The sequence below is a fragment of the Gracilinanus agilis genome, chromosome 3 (genome assembly GCF_016433145.1).
Source record: "Gracilinanus agilis isolate LMUSP501 chromosome 3, AgileGrace, whole genome shotgun sequence".
NCBI lineage: Eukaryota > Metazoa > Chordata > Mammalia > Didelphimorphia > Didelphidae > Gracilinanus > Gracilinanus agilis.
In genome coordinates this window covers 345,902,117-345,919,423 of record NC_058132.1, presented here as the reverse complement: position 1 = coordinate 345,919,423, position 17,307 = coordinate 345,902,117, and the positions used below count along the sequence as shown (strand labels likewise).

Sequence of the window (17,307 nt, the reverse complement as noted above, 5' to 3'; positions counted from 1 at the left end):
TTTAAAAAAATTCTTCCTTATAGTCATACAAAATTTCCTTCACTGTAATTTCCCTCATTGTTCTCAGTTTTTCCCTCTGGATACATACATACATACATACATACATACATACATACATACATACATACATACATATAGATATAGATACATACAGATTTTATATATGTGTAAATGGGCAGATGGACAGAGAGATATAGATAGACAGATAGATGGATAGATAGACAGATGACATTTATTAAGCACTTATTATATGTCAGTCAGGGCAAGTAGGTGGCACAGGATAAGGTAGGAGACCAAGAACTAAGAGGACTCATCTTCCTGAATTCAAATCTGACCTCAGGCACTTAATAGCTATGTGATCCTGGTTAAGTTACTTAACTCTGCTTCACTTTTCTCATCTATAAAATGAGATGGAGAAGGAAATGGCAAACCATTCCAGTATCTTTGCCAAGAAAACCCCAATATGTGTATAAGCTATGTTGCTCAGTAGATAGATATACAGCCAGATCTAGAGATAGGAGGTCTGGATTTTAATTCTGGCCTCAGAAATTTCCTAGCTATGTGACCCTGGATAAGTCACTTAAATCCTAAATTACCTCGCCCTTACTGTTCCTCTGCCTTGGAATGGAAACTTAGTATTTATTCTAAGACAGAATATCAGGGCTTAAACAAACAAACAAACAAAAAGCCCTAAATGGTCAGATACTACTGAAAAATGACTAGACACCAAGTCAGCCACCAAGCTAAGGGTTGAGTTTACAAATACAATCAAATATGACAGATCTTATCTCAAAGAGCTTACATTCTAATGGGGAAAAACATTATTCAAAGGAAGGCTGAAAAGTGGAAGAAGTTACCAGACTTAGGGCAAAGTTGGAGAAGGTTAGAGGGGAAAAGCAGAAGTCAAGAGATTGAGTTGAGTGTGAATGAGACAGTTTAGCTAGGAGTCTTCCCGAAATGGTAGTCTGGGTAAAGCAGTCACCAATCAAGAGTTCAGGACCTCAGAGCAGAAGTTTCTCCAAAGTGGGAAGATTGCTGGTGAAAAGAAATCCAGACTCCTTCAAAATCTTTAAAAACAGTTTTACTATTCTCCCTTAAATCTACTTAAATCTACCCTTTTTTGGAAAAGGCCTAATCATTTCCAATTTCTTTAAAAGGTTCTGATCTCCTTGCCCTTCATTCTATTGGGCGGTTCTCTTCTGGATAAGCTGTAGTTTGTCAACAACTCTCTTAGAATTTTGTGTCCAGAACAAAACAGAATAATCCCCATGTGCCTTCACTTCTACTGACTGAAATTTAACCAGACTAAGTTTAAAATAGTTCTATGGATGCAAACTGCAGCCCTAGCCAGCCCCAACTCAGGTATTTGCTAGTCACAGAGGGGCCAGCAGAGACAATGTGGATGGCTTTGTGTAGTTCAGTGGTTCCCAAACTTTTTTGGCCTATTGCCCCCTTTCCAGAAAAAAATATTATTTAGCCCCCTGGAAATTAATTTTTTTTAAAATTTTAATAGCAATGAATAGGAAAGATCAATGCACCTGTGGCCATTACCGCCCTCCTAGATCGCTGCAGCACCCACCAGGGGGCGGTGGCGCCCACTTTGGGAATCACTGGTGTAGTTCATTTCAACCACACAGAAAACAAATCAAATGTGTGTGCCCTGTTGATGGCAAAAGTCCTGGTCTAGAAGCTTTGGCCAAACCCAATCCACTGCATCTTCACATTGTTAACTCCTTTTCAATACACTGTCTGCCATCATCCTGCTCTGGTTGTAGGTTTGCTCTGGGGAGGGAATGAAACCTGAGGGGCTAGAGCAGCTGCAATGAACCCACCACTCCACCACCACCTCTAGAGTCATACTGTGTGTGAAGAGGTAATTAATTGTAATGCCAATTCTCATTCAAGATGTGCTAGTTGCCTTTCAGTCAAAGAGTCATTGGCATCATTCAGTAGCACCCATTTACAGTTTTTACAACAGTCTTTATTTAGTAATTCCATTTTCTTTATTTAGTAATTCCATTTTCAGCTCTGCTCCTAACTAGTTATATGCCCTCAGGCAAGTCCTAAGATAATACAATTTTCCCTGCCTAGACCTCATTTTCCTCCTTTGTGTAATGAAGGGGTTGGACAAGACCAGGAGTTCTCATCCTTTTATATGCCATGGACACCTTTGTCAGTCTGTTGAAACCTATAGTCCCTCTTTCTCAGAATAATGTTTCTAAATACATAAAATGAAATACATGAGGTTATAAAGAAAACCAATTATATTGGAATACAGTTCTCAGAATAGTAAATTTTAAAAACATTATGTTCATAAACCCCCTATGAGAAGGAGAACAGAAAGATCTAAAAGCCAAGACTTTACCTATAAAAGAATTTTTCCAACATTCCAAGTTGAAAGACACCTTTGTTATAATTCTATTGTTATAGACACTTTGTAATGGGAAGTGGGAGAGGTACAGGAAACAGTTTCCTGAAAATGTTTGATTCAAAGAGGAAGGAGAATATGTTTAAATATCCTCTGGTTATAATAACAGAAAGGAAAAAAATTCCAGTACATTTATTTCCATTGGGGAGAAAACAAACTTTATCCATTAAGCAAACATGGGCTGAGTCAGTCGATTGCTACATTTTTCTTTTTTTGGGGTCATAAGGTCAATTAATGATTAGGATAGCATAAGCAAATATTCCTGCCTGTCAGCGGCTGGCTTATTTGGCCCTTCCACTAAGGAGGAGTTCACTTCGTCTTCAGGCCCAAGGAGAACTATTTCACCATGGCCAGCAGTCTCATAAGATGCCTCTGTTTCCTGGGGATACTACTATTGTCTCCTAAAGGTTCAGGTAAGGTGTTTTTTAAAATATCTTATTCTTCTTTATATCTTTTGTTTATATATCACATTCATTTCCAAATATATCTTATCCTTCTCTCCACTGAGCTATCTCTTGAAGCAAGGATTGAAAAGGAATAAAGAAAAAAATTAGTTTAGCAGAAGCAACACATTAGCCATATGTGACAAGCTAGGAAATATTCTATCTACATAGTCCCCCACTGCCCCAGAGAAGGAAGTCCAGGTAAGATTTTAATAGAAGTGAGAGACCAGGCACATCTTGTTGAGTTTTATCAAGTAATTACTTTGACTCTCGATATTATATTAATTTTTGTATTAACTCTGAGATGTCCTGAAAGAGCCTTTTCCCCCTAGGCAGTCTGATTTTTTTTTAAGTCTGATAATCACATGAGTGACAGTAAAGATGGCACTTTCTCATTCTAGAAACACCAACTTCCCCCAGGGTGTCTGACTCATTTTTTAAAAGTCGACATTACTCAGATTCACACAGATTAGCTTTGGAAGGGGCTATGGAGGCCATCTAGACTAAGCCCTTGGCTCCACATGAAACTTTACTCAATCTACTTAGGATGATAGAATCCTAGGTGGATCTGGTGAAACGTACAGTCAACCCTTTCCAGAATAATGTTTCTAAATGCAAAAATAAATAAATAAATGCGATTACAAAGGAAGCCAATTACTTATATTGACATAGAATTCTAATAATAATAATAATAATAATAATAATAATAATAGAGCTAGAAGGGACCTCAGAGCCCATCTAGTCCAACCCCCTTGTTTGGCAGATGGAATTGAAGCCAACACGTTAAGTGATCTGCCTAAGGTTGAATATGCAGTAAGTGACCTGCCCATAGTTGTGACCCAGTTCCTCTGACTCCAAATCCAAGACTCTTTCCACTGTGTCACACAATCTAACATTTGCCACCTTGTCTCTTACAGTTATCCCTTTCACTCCATTCATTCTGCCGCTACCAGAATCCAGTCTTATTATCACCTCTGGTCTCTACAACAGGTTCTATCTCTACCTGTCTCTCTCCACTTTTCTCTGTCATTTTCTTGCTACCTTAATATAGTTAATTAAAACTCTTCAACCTGGTATTTAAATTCCATCATGGTCACAAGCTTCTGGGACACTAACTTCTTGCTCTGTCGAGGTCCTTCAGATCCTCTTCTCTTTTTGATATTACATCTGTTCCACTTGTTTGTTCCCCCTTCCGTGCTTTTGAATGTGTTATTATTTATTCCTGGAATCTTTCCTAGCTCCTCTTTGGCAATATATGTCTTCCCCTTCCTTCAAAATGTATCCTATACCACTCGATTTTTTTAAATATATAATTTTATTTATAATTATAAATTATAAATTTATTTTATATACAATGTTGTATGTAGATATTATGTCCCATGATAGGGCGAAAAGACTATTTACTTTTTGTCTTTATATCTCCATTGCGTAGCATTCAGGAGGTACAATAAATGTTTGTGGATTGACTAATTTAAATAGTTTTCCTATTCTTAACACAAATATTCACTTTATGTTGCCATTCCTTGCTGTCATTCTATGTCCCTCCAAACTTTCTATGCTAAACTCTAAGAACTGGCTACACTTGTTACCTCTAACTTCCTTAACACCCACTCATTTCTTATCTCTTTTCAATCCCTAATACTCAACTGAAACCACTTTATCAAAAGTTGCCAGTGTTGGCCTCAGAAACTTTCCAGCTGTGTGACCCTGGGCAAGTCACTTAATCCTCACTGCCAAGTCCTTACTGCTCTTCTGCCTTGGAACCAATACATAGTATTGTATAAAGACCATTGGCCTTGGAGTCCCAGCTCTGCTACTCACTAGTTATGCATATAACTAAGATGGAAGGTAAAGGTTAAAAAAAAAAAGTTATCAGTGATCTTTTCATGGCTAAAATTGATGCTCTTTTCTGAGTTCTCACCCTTCTTGAACACTATAGTTTTTGTTTGATGATCATCCAATTCTCCTGGGAATTCTCTCCTTTCTTGGCTTCATAAAGCTCTTCTGGTTTTCTTCCTACTCATAAGATTGAAGCCCCCCTCCCCCCATCACCTCCCTTCCCCCAAGCATGGATGTCTTCTGAGGATGCTCTGGGACCACTTCTCTCTATATACTATTTCCCTCACTGATTTCATTTTGTATGGGTTTAATTATCATCTCTGCATAGATGGCTCCAGATTTATATAATCAACCCTAATTGTTCATCAGAACTCCAGATCTGCCATACTAATTGCCCAACAGATGTATCCATCTGACTATTCATGCTACTCCCCTTGCCAATTAATCCTCAGTCCAAATGCCAAAAAAATCATCCTTAAGGCATACTTCACTTTTTAAAATTTTTTCTTTTTTTTTTTTATTCCAGTAACAAATCTATACATAAGTTTTCTAAGGTTACATGATTCATGTTGGCTTCCTCCCCTCTTCCCTCCCCCCTTCCTGGAGTTGACAAGCAATTCCACTGGATTTTATGTGTATTATTACTCAAAACCTGTTTCCATATTGTTCATTTTTGTAATAAAGTAATCTTTTAAAACCAAAACCCCAAAACATGTACCCAAATAAACCAGTGAAAAGTCATGTTTACATCTGCATTTCTACTCCCACAGTTCTTTCTCTAGAGGTGGATAGCATTCTTGGTCATAAATCCCTCAGAATTGTCCTCGATCATTGTATTGCTATTAGTAACAAAGTCTGTTACCTTTGATCATGCCACAATGTTTCAGTTACTGTATATAATGTTCTCCTGGTTCTGCTTATTTAACTCTGCATCAGTACATGTGGGTCCTTCCAGTTCTTATAGAAATCAATTGTTTCATCATTTCTTATAGTGCAATAGTATTCCATCACCATCATATACTACAATTTCTTCAGCCCTTCCACAACTAAGAGACAGCCCCTCAGTTTCCAGTTTTTTGCCATCACAAAAAGTACATCTATAAATATTTTTGCACAAACAGGTCCATACCCATTTAAAAAAAATCTCTTTGGGATATAGACCTAGTAGTGTGGTGTTGCTAGATCAAAAGGTATGCATTCTTTTAAAACCCTTTGGGCATAATTCCAAATTGTTAAATCATAATTTTGACCAAGTCATTCATTGATATTTTTAAAGTCCTAACTTTCTGTCTTAGTAACAACTCTAAGAGAGAAGGACAAAGGCTAGGCAAAAAGGAGTAAGTGACTTGCTCAGGGTCACAAAGTTAGGAAATATTTGAGGCCAAATTTGAACCCAGACCGTCCCCACGCCAGGTTGTTTTATCTACTCTGCCACCAATCTGCCCTTGACTCACTAATTTAAAAAAACAACAACAAAACTCTGGAGCTACCTATTGACTTGAATAGAAGGCAAATTAGCATTAAGGCTCTCATAATCTAGCCACAATTTACCTTTTCCAGCCTTATTTCCTGCTATTGCCCTATGTAAATTTCTCTAAACTGGCATTGCATCTGGTCTGTACATTTAGATAAGCCATTTTCTTCCTAGAAACCCACCCCTTTATTAATTTCTGATTCTGCATATTTATCTTCTGTAGAAATTTAGCTCAAATGCCATTTCCTCTGTGGAGGCTTCCCTGATCTCTCCATTCCCCCTGAAGATGTCATTGCTCTCTCCTTTTTAAAAAATCTCTTATCTTCCATCTTGGAACCAATACTGTATATTGGTTCTAAGGCTGAAGAGTGGTAAGGGCAAGGCAATGGGGGTTAAGTGACTTGCCCAGGGGCTCACAACTAGAAAGTATCTGAGAGCAAGTTTGAACCCAAGAGCTCCCATTTCTAGGCCTGGTCTTAAATCAACTGCCTAATCAATCAACTTACCTGCCCTTAATAAATATTTTATTTTGTTGTTCAGTCCTGTCCTATTCCTTGTGAACCCATTTGGGGTCTTCTTGGCAGAGATAATAGAGTGGTTTGCCTTTTCCTTTTCCAGCTCATTTTACAGATGAGAAAACCTAGGTAAACAATGAAATTACTTGTCCAGGGTCACACAGCTTGTATCTGTGACCAGATTTGATTGAAGGGAGTTTTCCTGATTTCAAGTGTAGTGCTCTATCTAGTTGCCCCTAATGTAAGGACCTTTAAGCTAAAATTACAAAGGGGGAAGAGTGGAGCACAGAACAAGGCAAATATCACAAATACAAAAAATGATTGGTTACAGAGTTGAGGTACAGGGTACAACATGATTGATTAGAAGTTTGGTTCTTGAGATTAGCAACATATCCCTCTTTTTCCCTGTAGGACTAAAAAGAGCTCAATTGTTAGAGTCCAAGTATAGATGGCAGCCTAGACTTTTGGAGAACAAAAAGGATAAAGGATAGCTTGGTGGTTAAAGTAACAGCCCAAACAACTCTCTTTTCTCACATGGTCCTCCAAAGCCAATAGACCTTTGTTCAGGAAAAGCTCTATGTTAGCTTAGCAGGAGAGCTGGATTTCTTTTCTTTTTTTTTTTTTTAAACCCTTACCTTCTGTCTGGGAGTCAATACTGTGTATTGGCTCTAAAGCAGAAGAGCAGTAAGGGCTAGGCAATGGGGATCAAGTGACTTGCCTAGGAAGTGTCTGAGGTCAGATTTGAACCTAGGACCTCCGGCCTCTAGGCCTGGCTCTCAATCCACTGAGCTACCCAGCTGCCCCCAAGAGCTGGATTTCTAAACTTAACCCAGTTGAATTCTGACTAATATTTTCCATCATGAGTTTTCAGAATGAGAAAATAGGTACCATCAAGACCTTTTCTAATATTTCTTTTCCATTCTTAATTAAGAATTGCAAATGGTAGGGCAGCTAGGTGACTCAGTGGATAGAGAGCCAGGCCTGGAGATGAGAGGTCCCGGGATCAAATTTGGTCTCAGACACTTCGTAGGTGTGTGATCCTAGGCAAGTCATTTACCCTCAATTGCCTAGACCAGTGATGGGCAAACTTTTTAAAGAGGGGGCCAAAGGAAAGGAAATGCTCATCTGTCAGTCTGTTTTTAAGGCAACTCTTTCTAAGTTTCATTGTATTGTATCCTCATTGTATTCATCAAATTAAGAATAATGTCAGGCCGCCAGATAGAACATTTCAGGGGGCCACATCTGGCCCATGGGCCGTAGTTTGCCCATCACTGGTCAGTGATAGTGAATCATTTAAAAACCAAGTACCCAAACTGCAACCCTTATGCCTGCCACATGTGAGCTCCCCCTGCCTTACCCCTAACTGAGCAGGGAGGAAAGCACTCCCATTGGGTTGCTGGGCAGAGGGGCTGGTGATGAGAGAAATATCCTAAGGCATGCGTGGAGAGGAGGAGGGCATGCATGCCATAGATTTGCCAACACAGGCCTAGACCTTACAATTCTTCTGCTTTGGGAGCCATACTGAGTATTATTTTTAAAACAGAGGCTAAGGGTTTAAAAAAAAAAAGAATCCTAAATGGAGGCTGTCTCCAGATTCAAGGACTCTTGTATTTTAGTACTGATACTTAATGCTCCTTTGTAAATCACCCCATTCGTTTTGGTGCTACATAGTTATACCAGTAAAAAAGGCTGAAGAAATAGAAATTACAAAGTTTTGAAGAATCTAGGTCATTATATGACCAGTATTATCACTTTGGAAATGAGGTGGGCCTTTAAAAAATGTTTGGGAGTGCCAAGGGGGTGGTATCAGTAATTTTGTGCCTTTGAGAATCTTTCTATAACAGGACATTAGGTCCATCAGGGGTATGCTGGGAAATGCATTAAAAAAGTACACTCAACACAGTTTTAATATTTAGTCTGCATAATTAACAATTTCTTCATTTCTTTCTTAAGTTTAGAAATCAACAATAAATCAGACCCTGATTTGTAGCATTTGTCAATTCTTCAGGTGTAACGACTCACACTGAAAAATCTAACAATCAGCTTGCAAGCCCGTTAAGCTAACTCTAGCACACTTTCATATTAAATGACCCTTGTTCTACAGTTCTTGTACCCCTAAACAAACGACAATAGGCAGAGATCATTGAGATGAGAATTTAGGAACACTTTCAATGATTAAAAAAAAAAGTTACAATTGACTTTTGTCTTTATATCATAATGATTTCTGGAGAAAACAACTCTTTGCCCCAGGTCCAATATGGTGAATTCATCCTTGGGACAAAGAAAAAAATTGAGTACCAACATTAGATGCCCAGATGGTACCTAATAGTATTCTATCTTAGAAAGAGGGAGAAACATTTCATCTTCTGTTCTCCAGAACCTTTATTGGTTTTTCTTTCATTAAAAAAAATTAGTTGTTAATGGTTTATTTAGCATTTGGGTTAGTATGATACCGAAAGAGGTTGCATTGGCTGTACAACTGTAAAAGTTTTTTCATTATGTAGGTATTGATAATAACTGAGGTGTGTGCATGTGTGAGTAGTATACAAAATCAGATCTTGTAGAAGGGTTCTGCGTGGAAACATGCTATGGAATTCATAAAGAGAGGAGCAAATGGGTTCAACAAAGAACTACTTTATGCTGTTTCATATCAAGAAACTAAAAAGTTGTCCAGCAAAACAAAGATTGTACAGAGATTCTTTGGGCCAAAAGAATAATTGAAGCAATATGTGTGTGTGTGTGTGTGTGTGTGTGTGTGTGTATTCGAAGGGAGGTTGGATCTATTTTATACCAGCTACTTAATGGCTGCAGAAAGTGAATATTATGTAGCACCAATATACAAACAATAGGTTTTTTAAAAACAGAGCCACCTTCTCATTTCTCATTTCTAACTTTAGAAGGAGACCAAATTATGTTCACAGGCTTTACATTTCTGATTTATAGTTAGTTCTCAGTCACTAATCAGATGAAGGATTTGACCTACTTGAAAAGCTCATCAAATATGTCTTATTTATTGTCATGCTCTTTAGACAGTTGTGTCCAATTTTTCAGTTGTTTTCAGTCATGCCTGACTCTTCCTGATCCTATTTGTAGTTCTTGGCAAAGCCATTTTCTTCAGTTATTTTACAGATGTGGAAAGTGAGGTAAAAAAGATTAAGTGACTTGCTCAAGGTTACACAGCTAGTGAGTATCTGAATCTGGATTTGAACTCTAGAAGATGTCTTCCCAACTCCAGGCCCTGCACTCTATCCACTGTACCAGTTAGCCTACGTGGCTTCTAAACTTCCCTTCCAGTTCTAGCTCAATCATCTCATGTCTCTTCTCTTGAAAATAAGCTTCTCTTAGGCAGGGACTATTTAACTTGTTCCTTTGTTTCCCCAGCACTTATTGCAGTGTCTGGCACATAACAGGTATTTAATAAAGTTGGCATAAACTACTTTACTGTGGCATTATGGTACGATGGAAAGAATGTTGGGATAGGAATCAGAAGATCTCAGTTCAAACCTTAGTTGCTAAAGATATGTGTGACTTTAGGCAAGTCACTTAGTCTCTGAGCCTTAATTTTTTTCATCTTTAAAATAAGACAGTTGGACTAAGTAACTCTGTAGTTCTCTTCCCGCTCTAAGTCTATCCTCCTGTGATCTATATTGATAAACCTTTGTACTAGAGAATAATGGGATTTTGGGGCTGGAGGGAGCCTTCAAGATCATCTAATCCAATGCCCTCATTATCTAGATGAGGAAACTGAGTCTTAGGGAAGACAAGTGTCCCGCGGAAGGATTCCTTGGGAGTAAGTAGAAGAGCTAGTACTCAAATGCTAGTCTTTTGATTCTAATCCAGTACTCTTTTCTTGCCCTTTTTGACTTTGAAAGATGGCATCTTGCCTCCACATCAGCATGCCATGGCCCTCACTATAAGACACTGCTCCTTATCAGAGATCTCTCACTCAGCATTTTTTCTCTGACCATAACCTTTCTACATGTAATTTCTCCCAAATTATCATTACAACTGTTCATCTTAAATCACTTTAACTTCCCTATTTTACATTATCCATTAGTCCCTTCCTGCCTATATTGGATCCCTCTCCCCTGGCCCCATTCTAAGACTGGTCACTTTATTTTTTAAAATTCTTATTGGTTTTGTTTGCTTTTATGTATATCTTTCTTTCTTTTTTAAACCCTTGCCTTCAATTATAAAATCAATACTTTGTATTGGTTCCAAGGCAGAAGAGTGATAAGGGCTAGACAATGGGGGTTAAATGATTTGTCCAGGATCACACAAAAAAGGAAGTATCTAAGGCTGGACATAAACCTAGGTCCTACTGTCTCTGGTCTTAGCTCTCAATCCACTGAGCCATCTAGCTACCCTACTATGCCTTTATTTTTTAAAACATTTATTAATATTCATTTTTAAGTAAAGTTAACATGGTTACATGATTCATGCTCCTACTTTCCCCTTCACCCCTCGCCCTCCCCCCACCCCTGGCCGATGTGCATCTCCCCTGGTTTTAACATTTGTCATTGATCAAGACCTATTTCCAAATTGTTGATCATTGCATTGGTGTGGTAGTTTCGAATCAAAATCCCTAATCATGGGGCAGCTGGGTAGCTCAGTGGATTGAGAGCCAGGCCTAGAGACAGTAGGTCCTAGGTTCAAATCCGGCCTCAGACACTTTCCAGCTGTGTGACCCTGGGCAAGTCACTTGACCCCCATTGCCTACCCTTACCAATCTTCCACCTATAAGTCAATACACAGAAGTTAAGGGTTTAAAAAATTAAAAACAAACAAACAAACAAACAAAATCCCTAATCATGTCTGCCTCAACCCATGTGTTCAAGCAGCTGCTTTTCTTCTGTGTTTCCACTCCTGCAGTTCTTCCTCTGAATGTGGGTAGTGTTCTTTTCCATAAATCCCTCAAAATTGTCCTGGATCCTTGCATTGCTGCTAGTACAGAAGTCCATTACATATGATTTTACCACAGTGTATTAGTCTCTGTGAACAATGTTCTTCTGGCTCTGCTCCTTTCGCTCTGCTTAGTTGATTCTCTAGGATTTTTTAAGTAGACCATCATATCACCTACAAAGAGTGATAGCTTAGTCTCCTCATTGCCTATTTTGATACCTCCAATTTCTTTTTCTTCTCTAATTGCTACTGCTAGTGTTTCTAGTACTATGTTGAATAATAGAGGTGACAATGGGCATCTTGTTTCACTCCTGATCTTATTGGGAAGGCTTCTAATTTATCCCCATTGCATATGATGCTTGTTGATGGTTTTAGGTATATACTGTTTATTATTTTTAGGAAAGCTCCTTCTATTCCTATACTTTCCAGGGTTTTCAGTAGGAATGGGTGCTGTATTTTGTCAAAGGCTTTTTCAGCATCTATTGAAATAATCATGTGATTTTTGTTTGTTAGACTGTTGATATGGTCAATTATGTAGATGGTTTTCCTAATGTTGAACCATCCTTGCATTCCTGGTATAAATCCCACCTGATCATGGTGGATGATCCTCTTGATTACTTGCTGGAGTCTCTTTGCTAGTATTCTATTTAAGATTTTTGCATCTATATTCATTAGGGAGATTGGTCTGTAGTTTTCTTTCTCTGTTTTTGATCTGCCTGGCTTTGGAATCAGTACCATATTTGTGTCATAAAAGGAATTTAGTAGGACTCCTTCTTTGCTTATTATATCAAATAATTTGTATAGTATTTGGGATTAGTTGCTCTTTGAATGTCTGATAGAATTCACTTGTGAATCCATCAGGCCCTGGCGATTTTTTTCTTAGGGAGTTCTTTGACGGCTTGTTAAATTTCTTTTTCTGATATGGGATTATTTAGGTATTCTATTTCTTCCACTGTTAATCTAGGCAATTTGTATTTTTGTAAATATTCATCCATATCTCCTGGATTGCTATATTTATTGCCATATAATTGGGCAAAATAGTTTTTAATGATTGCCTTAATTTCCCCTTCATTAGAGGCGAGGTCTCCCTTTTCATCTTTGATACTGTCAATTTGGTTTTCTTCTTTCCTTTTTTTTATTAGATTGACCAGTACTTTGTCTCTTTTATCTGTTTTTTCAAAATACCAGCTTCTAGTCTTATTTATTAAATCAATAGTTCTTTTACTTTCAATTTTGTTAATTTCTCCCTTGATTTTTAGTATTTCTAATTTAGTTTTCATCTGGGGATTTTTAATTTGCTTGCTTTCTAGTTTTTTAAGTTGCATGCTGAATTCATTAATCTCTGTCCTCCTTAATTTGTTAATATATGCACTCAAGGATATAAATTTCCCCCTGAGTACTGCCTTGGCTGTATCCCACAGAGTTTGGTAGGATGTCTCATCATTGTCATTCTCTTCAATGAAATTGTTGATTGTTTCTATGATTTCTTCTTTGACTAGCTGGTTTTGGAGAATCATATTATTTAATTTCCAATTAGTTTTTGATTTGCCTGTCCAGGTGCCCTTACTAATTATTATTTTTACTGCATTATGATCTGAGAGGGTTACATTTATTATTTCTGCTCTTTTGCATTTGTTTGCAATGTTTCTATGCCCTATTACATGGTCAATCTTTGTGAATGTACCATGTGCAGCTGAAAAGAAGGTGTATTCCTTTTTGTCCCTATTTATTTTTCTCCACATATCTATGAAATCTAATTTTTCTAGAACTTCATTCACCTCTCTTACCTCTTTCTTATTTATTTTTTGGTTTGATTTATCTAGATCTGAAAGAGGAATATTTAGATCTCCTACTAGTATGGTTTTACTATCTATTTCCTTCTTGACCTCTGCCAGTTTCTCCTTTATGATTTTGGATGCTATGCCAATTGGAGCATACATATTGAGCAATGTTATTTCCTCATTGTCTATACTACCTTTAATCAGGATGTAATGACCTTCCCTGTCTTTTTTAATCATATCTATTTTTACTTTGGCTTTGTCAGAAATCATAATTGCCACTCCTGCCTTTTTTTCTCATTTGACGCCCAAAAGATTTTGCTCAAGCCCTTGACCTTAAACTTGTGTATGTCCACCCGCCTCGTATGTGTTTCTTGTAGACAACATATGGTAGGATTTTGGTTTCTAATCCACTCTGCCATTTGCTTCCGTTTTATGAGCGAGTTCATCCCATTTACATTCAGAGTTATAATTATCAGTTGTGTATTCGTCAACATTTTGGTATCCTCTCCTAGTTCTACCTCTTCTCCTTAAACTATTTCCTTTTAAACCAATGGTTTGCTTTAAGCCAATAACCCTTGTCCCCTCCCTTGATTAACTTCCTTTTCTACCCCCTCCCTTATTATTCCCTTCTTTTTATTTTTAAGGCCTAATGAATTCCCTTACCCTTCTTCTCCCCTCCCTTTTTTCACCTCCCCACTCCCCTGCTCCCCTTGGTTTATCCCTTCTGACTTTCTCAGTAGAGTTAGATAGAGTTTTATATCCCAATGGACAATATAGCTACTCTTCCCTCTCAGGGTAAATTACACTGAAAGTAAGGTTTAAATATTACCTCTTAATGCTCTCTTCCTCTCCTTCTTATAATAGTATTCATCCCTTCCCCTTCCCATGCCCTCTTTGTGTGTGATAGATTAATCCTATTTTTCTTATTCATTCAAGTTTCGCTTGGTGTCCTCTACTATTCACCCCGCTCTTTCCCACCCCCCATATCATCTTAGACCATTTAGTATTCCAACCTCTCCCTATGTATAATTCTTCTGATTACTATAATAGTGAATAAAGTTCACTACAGAGAATTATACATAACATTTCTCCACATAGGAATACAAATAATTAGATCTTATTGAAGCCCTTAAAGAGGCAAATTTAAAAAATACGAGTTTTCTTTCTGTCCCCTCTGTTTCTTTTTTACCTTTTTATGTTTCTCTTGATTTTTGTGGTTGGATATTGAATTTTCCATTCAGTCCTAGTCTTTTCTGTGCAAATACTTGGAAATCTTTTATCTTGTTGAATGCCCAAACTTTACCCTGGAAGCATATAGTTAGTTTTGATGGGTAGGTAGTCCTTGGTTGTAGACCCACTTCTCTTGCCTTTCTGAATATAATATTCCAAGCTTTGCAATCTTTTAGTATGGAGGCTGCCAGATCCTGTGTGATTCTGATTGGTGCTCCTTGATATTTGAATTGTCTCTTTCTGGCTTCTTGTAAGATTTTTTCTTTTACTTGGAAGCTCTTGAATTTGGCTATTATATTCCTGGGGGTTGTCTTTTGGGGGTCTAGTGTAGAGGGTGATCTATGGATCCTTTCAATGTCTATATTGTCCTCTTGTAGAACTTCAGGGCAATTTTGCTGAATAATTTCTTTTAGTATGGAGTCCAAATTTCTATTAATTTCTGCTTTTTCAGGAAGACCAATGATTCTCAAATTGTCTCTTCTAGTCCTCTTTTCTTGATCTGTCAATTTCTCATTGAGATATTTCATGTTTCCTTCTATTTTATCAGTCTTTTGACTTTGTTTTATTTGTTCTTGCTGTCTTGAGAGATCATTAGCTTCTAATTGCTCAATTCTAGCCTTTAGGGACTGGTTTTCGGTTATAATCTTTTGGTTTTCCTTTTCAATCTGGTCATTTCTGGTCTTCAGTTGACTTGCCTCACTTTCCAATTTTGAAATTCTGCCTTTTAAACTGTTATTTTCTCGCCAGATCTCTTCCATCTTTATCATTATCTCAGATTTGAACTCTTCAATAGCTTGTGACCAGTTTTCATTATTTTGGGAAGGTTTGGATGTGATTACTTGTTTGTTCTCCTCTGCTGTTTGTTCTGCTATCTGGACTTTCTCTGTGTAAAAGTTACAGTGATACAGATTTCTTCTTGATGATCTTTCTCTTTTGGGGTTCTTGTCTCTGGCTTGCCATTGTTAGCCCTGCGCCCTCTCAGGTTTTTCCTCACACCCAGAGTCTGTTTGAGCTCTCTAGGCTCCTGAAGTCTCAGATCTCGTTGTTCTCAGGGTCAAGCCTCCTGGTGGCCCCCTTGTTTGTTCCTCTGTCTGAGGCTCCTTTAACAGTTTCAGGGCACTGTTTCCATAGTCGTGTACCCCTCTGCACTGGGTCCTCACTCAAGGACCTGTGCTCAGGATCCAAGTCCGTTCCTGCGCTCAGGATCCGTGGATGCAATAGCCTGCACTTGAGCCTGCGCTCAGTATCTATGTTCAAAGTCCGTGAGCATTCTTTAGCCTCTTTGGGTCTTAAGTCTTGCTGCTCTCAGGAACAGCCCCTGGTGACCCTAGGTACCTGCCAAGGACTTAATGGGTGCCCCAAGCTTGCTCTAGCTCTTGTGCGCTGGCTTTGGCACTGTAGGTGGTGTGGGGTGGGGGAGGGGGTTGCTCAGCTTGCGTTTTAGTGAGAGCTGTTTCACCCCTTATAGCATGGAAATGTCCCAATTCCACGTACCTTCAATGCTGCGCCCTGTTGTGGAGTCCCTTTGTTCCTCTGGATTTGTTTTTATGTCTTCTTGAGGAGTCCTATATGTTTTGGTTAGGAGAGGTTAAGCAGCTGCTTTTTACTCAGCCGCCATCTTCTATGCCTTTATTTTTAAGTGTATTCCTTTCTTGACTAAACTATTTCTTGTGACAAAGAATTAAAAGAAGTCAGCAGAACTAGGCAGTTCTCAAAAGGAAAAAAAAGAAAGCATCAACAATCAATAAAATGATGCTCCAAAACACTCATATTAAGGGAAATGCAAATTAAAACAACTCTAAAGTTCTACCTTACACTCATCAGGTTGGCAAAGATGATTAAAAAAAAGGAAGGTAGCAGTTGTTGGAAATAATATTGGAGAAAGAGAATACTAATGGAAGAGTCATGCATTGATCAAATCATTCTGGAAAGCAATTTGGAATTATACTTTAAAATCATTAAACCATGAATAATGCCCTTTGACACAGCAATACCATTACTAAGCCTATAACCCAAAGAGATAAAAGAACCAGAAAGTAGACCCATATGTAGCAGAAAACAAATGAAAAAAGTGGGTGCCCATTACTTAGGGGATATTTGAATGAAAAGGTGACATGAATTTATGGAATTTTATTGTTCTGTAAGAAATAATGAAAAGAATGGATTCAGAGAAACATGAAATAGCTTGTGTAAACTGATGCAAAGTGAAATGAGCAGAACCAAGAGAATAAACTTATTCAATGACCACATCATTGTAAAGTAGAATAATTTTAAAAGATTTAAGATCTCTGCTCAGTGAAATGACCAACCATGATTCCCGATGGCTGATGATGAGGTATGTTTCCTTGCCCTTGATAGAGAAGTGATATACTTAAGTGGAACAGAATGAAATACACTATATGGACCATTTTGCTCGACTACACTTATTTGTTACAGAAGAGGGCTTCTATTTTTTTTTTTGAGGTCAGAAGGGAGAAGTAATAGTAATGCCAAAAAAAGAAAAAAAGAAAAGAAAAGAAAGAAAAATGCCTATACAACTCTTTTTAATGCACAGAGAGAAGAGAAGGAAATTTGGAGAGTGACACAGATAAACAGAATAACTTTAGAATTAATATGTTGAATTTGTTTTATACTTTCAAAAACTGTACTTCATATTCCTTTTTTCTCGACACTTGTCAAATTCATGACAATTAAA

The 17,307-nt window shown here is 37.8% G+C and overlaps 1 protein-coding gene across 1 annotated transcript in view; it reads left to right on the top strand.

Annotated features, from left to right (window-relative positions):
* Positions 1-2,741: 2,741 nt before the first annotated feature.
* The window catches only part of PLA1A (phospholipase A1 member A), a 41,591-nt gene continuing 27,025 nt past the window's right edge, over positions 2,742-17,307 (top strand). Inside the window, exon 1 of the mRNA XM_044670081.1 lies at positions 2,742-2,841. Coding sequence (XP_044526016.1) covers positions 2,775-2,841 — 67 coding nt within the window. The 5' untranslated portion in view covers positions 2,742-2,774. The remainder of the gene's footprint in view (positions 2,842-17,307) is intronic.